We start from the raw sequence: 13224 nt of genomic DNA, 5'->3' as shown, positions 1-13224 counted from the left end.
CCCAGGAGATTTGCCTTATATCAGTAAAGGCAAGCGTGCTAAAAGAAGTAGCATAAATAAAAAATTGAGAGAGAGAGAGAGGATGGGGAGGAGGGTGATGTTGGAGCTATTGAGAGAGTAGTATTGAGTGGAGTTGAAGGCAGGAAAAGGGAACCCACTCAAGAACAGATGGGGCCGGGCCAAAGGGTGGTACCATATTAACAAAAGCGAATTAGCCTTAAGGAAGTGGACAAACAGAAATTTTCATAAAGAGAGTCCTACTTATCATGGGTTCTTTTTCTCTTATGTCAATACCCAACAGTCCAATGAATGAACTGCTCTAAAGCCATGTCCGTAGAAACTTTAGAACAAATCGCAGTAGTATTATTCTCGTCAGGTTTGACATCTGATAGAGTAGATAGATAGATTGTCATTTAAAGAGAAACCCAGGTGGGATTTCTGAAAGAATCTTTTTCAGAGCTGCTTCGGCTTTACTTCCATGAATCGTCTCCTTGGTACCTTTAAACTTACCCTCCATTAAAGCCATCCATTCAATCTATCTCATCATTCTCCCCAACCAGTCTGTTTCAATTCCCGACACCTTCCTAGAAAAGCCAAGTCACTTATCTCCCCAACTCCAAGGGAAGGAGACAAGAGAGAAGTACAATATGAATGAATCAAGTGTGTAATTCCAATCCCTAAAGTCACAACCAGGCTTCTGTAGAAAGCGGTAAACCCATCAGAGTGATCATGCTGTAGTCTTGTTGATTCTACATTATAACTTGTTAGTGTCATGTTGGAAAAGCCATTTTGCCCCAAAAGAAAGTAATACGTACGACTTTTTGTCTAGCTTGATTGTTTTCTTAAAATGGGCTTTTTGGATAAAATAAAAAAATGTTTAGATACTGATACTAAATGAATGATAAGATAAGACAGGAGTTTTTCTTAGAAAACAAAGAAGTAAAAAATTAAGGAGAAGAGATCAAAATATAATGTTGCTTGAATTTAGCCCTTAAATAAAGTCTAAATTTAATTAGCAAACTAAAGGCCTGTTTGGTAATGTCATCGTAGGGTGGTGGGGCTCTTTTTCACTTCAGATTATATGGAGAGGGAAATAAGACAACCCTACCTTTCTTTTGTTTCCTCTATTTCAGAAGTTAAAAAATTTTAGGAGTAAATTTAAAAATATTACCAACAGCAACGAAGGACTTATAAGGGTGTCAAAGATATTTTTCAGTCTTCTTAGCTTTCCTTTTTCTGGCTTTTTTATGAAATAATAAGAAATAAAGAATGTTACTGAACGAGCCTCTAAGTCGCCAATTTGAGTACCATAAAGCAACACGGCTTCATGTTTTAACGTTTGATTTATTCCACATAGGCCGATTCATTAATATCTAAAATAGAGATTCCACCGGGCCACAGACTAAACGGGCCGTGCCTGACCCGGCCTGTTACTAAACGGGCCCTGCCAGGCACGGCCCGCTTAGCCTAAAGGCTAAGCCCCGCACGGCCCTAGGCCCGTGGGGTGGCGAGCCGTGCTGGGCCCTGGCACCCGTCTGGCAAAAAAAAATAGCCGTTACCCATAACGGCTATTTTTGGTTTTTACTCAAAATACCCCTCCCAATAGTCATAAAACGGCTAATTTGAGGGGTATTTTGGGGAAAATACCCAGCCCGCGGGCCGTGCTGTGCTTGGCCCATGAATCGTGCCAGCCCAGGCCCTTATGGGCCGTGCCGGGCTGGCTCGCGGGCCATGCCGTGCTTGGCCCACAAATCGTGCCAGCCCAGGCCCTTATGGGCCGTGCCGGGCTCGGCCCGCGGGCCAGGAATTCTAAACCCAGCCCGGCCCCCTTTTATGGGCCGTGCTAGGCACGGCCCGTTACTGTAGCACGGCCCGCTCCGTGCCGGGCTGTGCCGGGTCATGGGCGGCCCGGCCCAATGCCCACCTCTAATCTAAAATACTCAGACTTTGTCAAACTTGGATATCTAAAGGATCCAGCTGATATTCAACAACGATAGATTTTTTATGAGAGTTTTTTCTGCATATATCCTCCTAAATATTAAAACTTGCATGAATACCTTTCTAAAATTGATATTTACACTACAACAAAAAGGGGTTTCGCCGACTCTTACCCACCGACGCAAGAAAAAAGCATTGGAAAATTGGGCACCCCGTGCAAGGTTGCCGACGCGTTATAGTAGGGTTGGAAAAAAATTAGATTAGACGATGCTTTTGAGCGTCGTCAGAATGCTACGACGCTCAAAAGTGTCGTCGGAAGCCTTACAACCCAGTCACCTAATTTTTTTTTCCCACGACGCTTTACAAAGCATCGTCGTAAAAATCTGCGGCATGAATCTGTGGCTTGCTTGGAAGAGACGAGGTGAAGGGTACGGGCGATGCCGTTGATGGCGCCATAGCTGCGGGAAGTGAAGCCCAGGCAGCCGAGCAGACCTTGGCGGTAAGGCAAGAATGTCTTCCGCCGCATCTCCTCCACCTGCGCCCGGTTCGCCGTGTAGTGCCGCTCGTGCGGAGACGGCGCCGGCGCCCTCCGCCGCCCCACCCAGTTCACCGGCTTCGCCGCCGTTCTCTTTGAAGACCAGCCGACCGATGGCGATGGATCCTTCGATTTCGCCTTCTCCGCCCCCGAGATCGCGGCGGCAGGCGGAGGATTGGCAGAAGAAGAGGAGTCGGCAGCAGCGGCGGCCGAGGCGGAGGGAGGAGGAATCGGCGGCGGAGGTTTGGACTTGGATTTGCATTGGAAAAAAGAGATCGAGTGCCAGAACTTCTCTTTGGTGTTTCCTCTCTCTCTTCCCTCGCTCTTGCTTCTATAGAGGAGATCTTTGAGGAAGATCCACTTCTTGGAGGTTCTTCCGGAGGAGGAGGAGGAGGAGGAGGACCGGGAGGACGAAGCCGAGAGGGATAGAGTGGCCGCCTCCGCCTCGATCTGCTTCGGATCTGGAACCGGCTCTACATCTTTCGCTCTATCCTCTCGTTCTTCGACCTCCATTTGCCAATGGAGTGGCGCATTCTGAAGCGGGGAATGAGATCTGGCCCTCCGACGAATCGATTGGCTCCGGAGCTTCAGATCCCGCCCCCTCGCGGCCATTTCCGGCGGGTGACACTCGGATTCGTTGTCGTCGTCTTCTTCTTCGTTGAGATTGAGGAGGGGGGCGAGGACCAGGGCCGCTGGAGGTGGGAGCAAAGCTTCATGGGGCGGATTTGGCCGTTAAGGAAGAGCTCGTCGGCGGAGATCATGGATCCGGTGGCGAAGGCAGCGGCGGAAGGGAATCGGGCGGAGAATTCGAACTCGAAGGAGCTGGCGACGGAGGCGTCGGGGGAGTCGGAAGGGAAGCCGCCTCCGCCGCCGCCGGCGGAGAAGAGGAATTATTATGCCGCAGATAATAATTCAATTTTTTTTATTTTCTTAAAAAATTAATTCTAACGACGCGTTAAAGCGTCGTTAGAACAAGTTTTGCCGATGCTATAAAGCGTCGTTAAATTACAATTCGCGATGCTTTAAAGCGTCGCTATGTTTTAAATTACCGACGCTAAAAGCGTCGGTAAAGCGTCGCTAATTTTCGACGCTTTTGGAAGCGTCGGAAAATATTTTCTCCACTGTAGCATAGGCGACGCTTTACCGACGCTTAGAAAAGCGTCGGAATGGTTTTTAGCGATGCTTAAAAGCGTCGCTAAAGGCCAAAAAACGCATCGCTAATGCCCAATATTCTTGTAGTGTTACATGTATACCCTTATAAAATTCTTATTTTGTATGCATATTCTTTATTTTCTTTTTTTCTTGCATACGTGCCCACACAATCTAACGCCGTCAGAAAATTAGCAGTTTAAAATTAAAAATGATTAAAATATTTTTAATGGATAGATATGCAAAAAGAAATATTTATAAGGGTATATATGCAAATAATACTTTGCGAGAATATTCGTGCAATTTCACATATTTAGAAGGGTTTACATATAAAAAAAATTATTTTATTTTTTTCTATTTCAACCGGTTTTAACACTCAGATTTGTCTAATACTTTCTCCTCGATGTTTTTCATAAAACTATTGCTTAAGAAAAAGATTCATTCGACAATTAGATAAGAAAAGGAGTTATGAAATTTTTTTTACTAATTATGAAATTATTCTACTTCATTTTTCTTCATTTATAATAACCTCTATATCTTATTTTATCGAAACATAGCTTATAATATTTATTATTATAAATGCATATATAAGGGCATGCACTAGGATATAGAAAATGATTAGAATATCTAAGGGGCACATGCTAGATTGCAATGATCAAGTTTTTTTTCCTACTACTATGCTCATAGGTGAAAAAACAACATCAATTATCCCCAAAAAAAATCATGAAAGAACTTCGAACCCTTTAGACTTATTAACAACCTCCATGGCCATGTGGTAAAAGGCCATCCTTTACATTGTAGACCTTAAGCTATTTTTTTTTGGAGCTTCAATTTTTTAGAAGAAGAAAAAATCTAGTGTATGGGGCCCATCTTGTCACAATAATTTTAAATCAGCCACCAGCTTATACATGAGAAATTTTTCAACTATAAAAGATAAACATAGCAAATCTCATACACTAAAAGATAAATATTGCAAATCTCTCACCACTTTTTTTAAATAATTTATAAAGCTATAGGCAGGACTTGACCATCTTCATGTAAAAAAGGATATAATGAATGGTTGTCTATGGTGGAAAAGGGAATCAAGAAAAATGGTTTTGATTCTGGATGGAGAAATAAAAAAGGGGATCGAGAGAGATCGAAAAAATTTTCAAAGGAGGTAGAGGTATTAGTTTCTAGTGAAACCTGTTAACCTATTACCCGCTTCAGAAATAAAAAGATATTTTCATAATTTTAATTAATTTTTAGTTTAAATAAATATGATTTTGGCTAATCATGTTAATTGAATAGCTATGTCAAAGATATTCATACAAAACTAGTGTTTTGTGAGGGCTTGCATGTAAATACCAATTTGGAGGGTATCATGCAAATTCTAATATTGAGAAGAAAATTTATGCAAAAATTTAAGAATTTTTTGCGTGTATACCCTTCTAAATATATGAAATTGCATGAATATCCTCCAAAATTGCTATTTGTATATATACCCTTATAAACGTTTTTTTGTGCATGTTTATCTGCTAAGGGTATTTTTGTCACTTCTATTTTACACCGCTAACTTCTTAACGATATTAGATAGCATGAATAGATACACACAAAAAAAAAGAAGGGTATACATACAAAATCAAGTGTTTGATAAGAATAAACATGCAAGCATCAATTTTAGAAGAGTATTCATCAAAATTCTAATATTTAGGAGGGTATGTACACAAAAAATTCTTTTTATTATCATAATTTCTAGTTCAGTATTACCGTTAAAATATAAACATATACTAAAATATAACTAAAATATAAAAATAAATTTTAGATGATGCATTGCAACAATAAACAAGGAAGGTCATTGAGAATATACATAGGTGTAGTAGAGAGGTTCACATAGGTTTAGAGTATAATTACTTTGCTCAATTGAATTATCTAATTACCCCTTCTTGTTTACATGCACGTAAGTTATTATTTAAGTGCTTGGGTAATTTCACCATTCCTAATGAGCTAAGGAATAAGGACAAAAGAATCTAGTTGTATTAAAAATTAGTACTTCTTTTCTTTCAAGCGCAGTTTGTGTTATTTCTATTTCCTTCGGAGAGTGAATCTTTGAAATTTTTTAATTAGAAGGATTCCAAACTAAGATCAAAAGATGAGGTGCGATATGATTCTCAGTCTAGTCAAAAGTAATACGAATTTTTTTTTGGATATTATATTTCAGATTCCCGGAGCATGGCCAGCTCTACATGGCAACAGGGGATTGGTTGAATCCAAATAGGAACAGGTGACCCGTCTTGTGAGGGTTATTGGGCAAATCACTCAAGCTACATTGGGGTAGAAACTGGCAATGAGGTACGGAGTGGTGCACCTTCACGCTTTTTCTTCTTTTTTTATGATAAAATCTCATGCTATATAGATCAATTTATATGCAGTCATATACACCAGATAGAAGTGACAATGGATTGATTGGTGTTGTCTCCACCCTTCCTCATTTTGTTCCTCTCCTCCCTCGATCTTGCTTTTGATTCTAATTTTTCGTACCATGTTCTTCGGCGAGCCCAAGTGCCATGCAGTAGAGCTAGCAAACAAACCCATGAAAGCAAGCATGAGGGAAGGCCATTGCAAGCTTTTTCTCATGCATGCAAGATTAATATGTGGATTGTATTTGATAACCCTTTGAAGATTCATTTTTTAAAAAAATAAAAAATAAATTGGAGGTTTTGGATAATGCAAATGATTCCATGAACTATGTTGTGTGTTTTTCTGTAATTTGTCGCATTGAAATTTAACTACAAAAATTTCTCCCACTAGTCTAGACAACTAAGAAGACACAAGCATACGTATATACATATAAAATCCTAATTTAGCGTTGACATAGAGATCCCTAATATATCAAATTGGCCACCAAATTGAATACCTTGCAACATGAGCTCAAAATATTGTATTTACTAACTTCCACGGGCCTTTAATATTGGTACAAATTTTATATCCCTAAAAAAGTTCGTATGTCTTAAAATTCTTTTTTAGAAAACGTTATATTTCGAAATCTTAGCATCTAATAAGATTAAACTATTGGAATATTGGATCTATCGACCTCAGATAGGCCTCACATATGCAGAGAGAGTGCCTCACATCACAAGGTAATCTATGGCTTGCTCATGTACTTTTCTTGATGAGTCACCTTCTGGAATTTTAAAATGGAGATTTTTGGTGGGTATTGTTGGTGGTAGAACACAGAGGTCCAAGGTTTGGAAATCATGTTTAATATATGCTTTGAATCGAGTGGCACTACCTTTGAGGGTTTAATTGTGAAAAAAAGGGAAGGTAGGAAGGCCATAAGGAACGGTCACCACCTTTAGCTTTTGTTAGCGAAATTTTAGTGATGAAGAGGTGTGCATGGGAATGGTAGAATGATGGGGCCTTCTTCCCTATTCTCCTGCTGCCATTTCTTAGGGGGTTCTGCCCACGAGAGATTTCTCCGCAATAATGCATGCATTGAGAATTATTGCCACCACAGCATGTATATTATCATTTGGTCTAAGCTCTAGTTTATGTATATAAATCAACAATCGCGTAATTCGAAAGGTATAAAGAGGAGGATTTTTTTTTGAAACAAAAGACAGAATCATGTTGCAAGAGCGAAGATGAAACTAGAATATGTTACTGATTATAGACATCCAGATGATCTCTGTAATTTATTTTTGTTCATTGATTTAAGCTTGTTTTGCAAGGATTTAAAAGGGCCTCCCGAGTGCCTTTATTTCTTCGATTTTTTAATTTTTTTTATCTCATTTAAAGAAAAAATTTATGAAATAAAGGAAATTTTCAAGAAGACATAACAAACCATGGTTTCTGTGAAATTAAAAGAAAATAACCATGATTGTTAGACTAAATTAATATACTCCAGTTAACTAGTAAAAGTAGCATGTACTTCTAACAATAACAAGAGGCAGTGAATAACTAGTTAATGAAACATTTTCCTGTTCAAAAAGGTCATAGGCTCGTTAAAGCTAAGCATTATGAGCATAAGTATACTCCACTTATCAACCCTGAATCCTTACACACCCTCTGCACCACATGGCTGCATCCATCCTTTTTTTTTCTTTCTTTCTTCCTTCCACCCTGAATCCGACAGAACCCTAGACAGATCCCCCGAAAAAAACAACAAACTCAGATTTCATTCGAGAAAGCTCTTGGGCACATCGGAAGAAAAACAACTTCAATTTCAATGAGGGTAAGAGTTTCCCACAAGTACCACCCTGCTCCATGGAAACAAACTTCCTCTGAAGAATAACATAACTCCCTTCAACAGGCTCTTTCTTGCAGATGACCGAGATTTGATGCACATTTGTTGATAATTGGGTGAACCAGTTTGGACTTAAGATGCAAAGAAGACCTCTGGAATAGGCTCTTTCTCACAGCCCATTGGGATATAATGCACATTTATCAATATCTGGACGAACCAGTGAACTTAAAAAGCAAAGAAATTGTTGGAGTGAGAAAGTTTCAGCCACCTCATGGTCCCAAAACTCACCTCTTACAGTAGCATCATACTTGGCAGTGGCAAACAAAAGGCACCTTAACCATCGGCTCTATCATCTGCAACACTGATTTAAAAAAAAAAAAACCATTGAATAATATCTGGTGCAACCATTCATCTTGCCCCATCTATGGAATTCAAAAGATTTTTCTCCTGCATATATAACCTGTTTCTGTTAAGAAAGCGATGCTGAAGTTTAGTGTCTCGCAGCAACAAAAATATCACAGCTTTGCACAAAAAATGCCTATAATCTACAAAGATTGAAGTCAATAATTACCAGTTCCTTACAAATTGACCACCATTATACAGCTGCATGAAAAGATTGAATAAATAACCTACATCTACAAGCCCAGAATGACTGCATGCAGTTCAGATGCCCAGAAAGGTTACTGCATCAGGCCAGATCGCTCCTATCAGCATCCTGGGAAAAAGCTTGAGGGCATCTTCACCATGTCCTTGATTGGCAAATCCTGCAATCATGACTTTGATACCACATCCTTGGCAGGCATCTCAGAAGACACTTTATAAGCTTCTTCGAGACCACCACATTTAGCATAAATATCAACTAAAGAATTAAACAAGTAACAGTTCATGTCGATGCAATTTTTGGCTTAGAAACCATGAACATGCCTTTGAGATTTCTAAAGCTCCTAGTTAACCACAAGCAGACAAAAATATATCCAATAGTAACATGGTTAGGTTTGACAGGCCCCAAGCACAAAGTCCAGAAAAATTCTGTAGCCTCACACCATTCTCCTCTATGAGAATACCCAGAAAGCAATGCATTCCAAGAACTAATTCCTCCCTCTGGCATCTGATCGAAAAGTTTCCTAGCAGCCAACATGTTTCCATGACAACATTCTTCTCAGGCATATTCCAAAATTTCTTTCTCGCTTCTTGAATCCAGCCAAAATTTGCACACATGTCCAACAATGTCGTTTGCACGTAAATGGGCGAACTAGATCCAAGTTTAGTTAAATGAGCATGAACTTCGTTACCTTCTCCTGTGGCCTTTAGAAACGAGCATGCCTTACAGATAACAGAGTGACATGTTTTGGATGAGGTCCATGTTGATACATCATTTTATGAATCAAATAGCCTCCCTCATAGCCTCAGTTTGATTATTTGAATTAAGATGTAAACATGGCTGTCCAAAGGAATGCATTTGCAGAAATATTCTCATCTGGGCATAACTTATACTCCCCATGTTTTACTGCAAAAGGATACAAGTTTGACAGCTACAAAGTTTTCATGGTCAAGACCATTCAGAAATACCTGAGCATGCATATGCTGCAATGATTTCAATGTTTTACAACTTTCAAGGCATTTCAAAGTGTTCTCAAAAATTTCCAGCATTCAGGAAACAGGAGACAGCTTTGGATCATCAACAGTAGATATTCACAATTCTGCTCATATAGGTACAACTCCACTAAGATGGTAGTCCCTGAAGTCTAAGTGCCTTACACAAGATGGTGATAAAAAATAAAAGCCTAGGCAAATTAAATCTAGACACTGACACCTACAATGCTACATACGATACACCATGAAATAAAACATGTCGGACATAGCCAAGATGCATGAGACAGCAAGAGTCCAGAAACTCGATGCACAATATGTTAGCAAAATGGTGATAACATGGAAATATAAATCACTACAAAAAATGATATTATATAGTAAGAGAGATTAGTAAAATATGTGCACATAAAAAATTGACAGATTGGCACAGAAATTGAAAGAGCTATGATTCACATTCATAACCTTGTGCGGCCACAAACATGTGCCTTTTCCCATGTTGGTCTTTGAATAATGAAACATGCATCTATATCACCCATTTTTTCATTTGAACAGACATGAAACATAAACAAGAGTATAGATTAATGATTTGCTTATATAAAGAAGTAGCAGATATAGGGTGCAGATTCATATAATCATTTATTATTATGAACATCCAGCCTGCAATTGCTATTCCACCACATAACAACATTCTCAGAAGAACTAACTGGGACTTGGGAGTACCATGAAAGAGAAATATCTCAAAGAAAAAAAGATATCATGGTTCCGCATCCATATATTCAAGTGACTCACAAAAGTCACTATGATAGCAGTAAACTGTAGCAGAAGTGAAAACACTATGACCACAATTAACCTATAAATTATTTTGAACCTCAAAAATATTCAAACACATGATCAATATATCCATGATTCCACATGTTGTCCGATTTCTGAAAATAATCCTGCGCCCTCTCTTTTAAACACAAAAAATTATAGACTTTTCCTACCCAAGCCTCCCATCAGGTCACAAAGAGCATGAGGACCCATTTAACTTTTCTGTCATCACCTAACAACCTCCATTAACAAGTCGCTAGCCCTAGAGCCTGGTCTCGGGTATCGAATTTTGTGTTGTTATAACAAATCTACCTTGTACACCAAGAAGATAACTGTGCACGACAAATAAGCTAATTATGTTCCTGTTCTCCCACATAGTGCATATATACTGCACCTGAATGTTGCCCCAGATAACTGAGGTCAGAGAAACTACATTATTATATCAATTGATATTGCTGACACATTCTTTTATGCTCAAAAGGAGATTTTATAACTAAGGAAAGCATCAATTTGCGTGAGGAAAGCGTCAGAAGACATCAGTGGCAAGCTTCCCTTCAGTCCTATCTCAAAATCCATGTCTTCCACTTGGAATAACTCAAGGAATTAGTAAGAAATAACAAATAGACACAAAATGTCTCTGTATTCGCCGTCTTTCCAATTTCCTTGTTAGGAGGCACCAAAGCCTTGTCATATGTTCTCACTTCTAAATAGACTTAAATGGAGTCTACTTTCTTCCAAGCAATAAAAGAGATTTTTGAAATGCGAGCCTCAGGGATGCTGACCAAACAACACCTAGAACCCCATCCTCTTCCCCTTGCCCGTCAAAAGGCGACACCAACCAATTAAAGCTCAATCTTTCCATGGGATATGAGATCACTTTAATTGAGTGTATTCCAACACAACATCCTCTATAAGCCTACCCATAATCTTTTACTCAAAAAGCACCACCTTTCCCAGAGTTTTTCAAACTTCAATGCCATTTTCTTGCATAGCCACATTCATCTCCCTAACATCTTTTAGAGCTAGATGCACTTGATCTTCACTTTCTGCTACATACAAATTAGCCCACTTGTCAAGGTAGCACCACAACTAATCTCCACCTTTTCCCCTAAAATAGGAATGTCCTACAAGTAACTTGAAGACGGATTAAGTAAATGAGAACAATTAACCAACAGGACAACATGTCTGTCGATCAATTCACTCCAGTTTCATCTAACCCTTACCTGAAGACACCAGGATCTTAAAAGTGCTCCTGATGATTCCCACGAGCCATAGGAGCTAAACATCTCAGGTAATCCTTTTCTAGGTAGACCAACAACAAAAAATCCCAAAATCTGGCATACAAAACCTTATAAACCAATGCCATAAAGAAACCATCTAATATTACATTTTTTATGAAACAAAATTACAACCAAATACTGCCAATATCAAAGAAGTTGTTATTTTTTTTCAAGCATTGTCTCACAATGCTAACAACACAACCTCGACACAACGGTCCCCAAGACGTCATCAGACAATTTTTTTGGCCGAAGCTACTGATGTTCCCTTTATTGATTTTTTTTTCGGTTATTGGGTGATCAACATTTTTTCCCAGACAGCGAGAAAAAACAACTCGAGCATTCACCTGTCCAGTTCAAACATCCTCGCCAGATTGGCCGGACGCACCATCCATACCCTTCAAGCCCTCGGCCATCATCCGCCCCCTATTCTGCGCCTGCCTCTCTACAGCCACCATGTAGAGGCCTATACCAGCAACGTATAAATAGTATTACAAGAACAGAAAGCAGGGATTTTTAGTCGATACCACTTCATCAATCAAAAGAAGGAACCCAAGAACAAAAAACATACTTATGGCGCTTCCAATCGCACAGAACCAAAGAATCCTCTGCGACCATTTATCACCCGCAACTCGCCTCGACCCCACCATCGCAGATCCGAGAAGAAAGCTATTCGAGATAAACTCCGATCAATCAAGCGCAGGTATGATGTCATAGCATCATAAAAAAACTAAACTTGATGCGAGAAAACAGGAAGTTTAAATCTTAGCAGGTCGAAATATAAGAAGATAAATAGAAAAGTCGATAAAACAAAGAAATGCATAAAGAGGAGGGCGAAAACCTCAAAATAGCTCGAGATATAGGGCGATGGAATCAAGCTGGAGCCCTCGAGTCCGTGAAATCGAGAGCTTCAGTGGCAGTCCGTGAAAACGAGAGCTTCAGTGGCAGTCCGTGAAATCGAGGGTTTCTTGTCGGTGTGAGGAAGGGCGAGCCCGGCGAGAGTGAATACTAGGAATGGCGGAACACTCGAACAGAGTTGCCCTAGATGGCGCGTGCTCAAATGCATTCCGATTTTTCTTTTTATTTTTTTTTTTAACGAAGGGGTTGGGTTGGGGTACGTAAGGGGAGGATGGCTTAAATAACGCGAAGAAACTAACGAAGAAACAAAAGAAAACAAGGCTTGGTGATTCTTAAAGGGTTATCATTTCCAACCCCCGACGGCCCAGTTAAAATATTTATAGAAGAAGAAAAAAATAAAATAATAATAGTAATAATAATAATAATAATAATTTTATTTTTTTATTTTATTATATTCGATCGATCTTAGGGATTATATATATTTGTGTATAGACTCTATACAAAAAGAAAATATAGGTTGATATAGGATCACATTAATAATGGAAAATATTACTGACCGACACAAGCTGTTATGTGATCTCTAAAATAACTCTAACAAGTTCATACTAATAAAAAAAATAAAGTCAATATAAAAAAATATTATGGGCGATGTAAGTTGTTACGTGATCTTTAAAATTATGCTAATAGGCTCGAATAGCAATCTCTCCGCCATCTTCTCCCCATCTCGTCCTAGTCTGACCTTAATTAAGATTGGCTGCCATCTTTGTGCGGACGAGGAGAGACAGTAATTAGGATGATCAAGCACTCTGATTTAGATAAGTGCTCTATATTTTTGACCATCT

The 13224-nt window shown here is 39.2% G+C and overlaps 1 protein-coding gene and 1 pseudogene across 2 annotated transcripts; both read right to left on the bottom strand.

Moving 5' to 3' along the window:
- Positions 1 to 2221: 2221 nt before the first annotated feature.
- On the bottom strand, positions 2222 to 3351 carry LOC103697981 (uncharacterized; annotated as a pseudogene).
- Positions 3352 to 7535: 4184 nt separating this feature from the next.
- Positions 7536 to 12634, bottom strand: LOC103713547 (HrpN-interacting protein from malus protein). Of its 2 annotated transcripts, XR_016399349.1 has the most exons (4): positions 12366 to 12634; positions 12096 to 12193; positions 8481 to 11990; positions 7536 to 8313 (listed from the first exon to the last, which is right to left on the bottom strand). XR_016399349.1 is itself a non-coding variant. In XM_089928985.1 (3 exons), the coding sequence occupies exons 2-3, from the start codon at positions 12172 to 12174 to the stop codon at positions 11881 to 11883; spliced, it is 189 nt and encodes a 62-aa protein (XP_089785111.1). In that variant the 5' UTR covers positions 12175 to 12193; positions 12366 to 12634; the 3' UTR covers positions 7536 to 11880. The 2 variants fall into 2 exon arrangements, 1 of the variants encoding a protein (XP_089785111.1); XM_089928985.1 differs by having other exon boundaries at positions 7536 to 11990.
- Positions 12635 to 13224: the final 590 nt, after the last annotated feature.

The sequence above is a fragment of the Phoenix dactylifera genome, chromosome 2, assembly GCF_051530095.1.
Source record: "Phoenix dactylifera cultivar Ajwa chromosome 2, Ajwa_hap1_PhDact_Kaust_v1.1, whole genome shotgun sequence".
NCBI classification, from domain to species: Eukaryota; Viridiplantae; Streptophyta; class Magnoliopsida; order Arecales; family Arecaceae; genus Phoenix; species Phoenix dactylifera.
The sequence above is the reverse complement of the archived record's forward strand: the minus strand, read 5'-3'. Positions and strand labels throughout refer to the sequence as shown.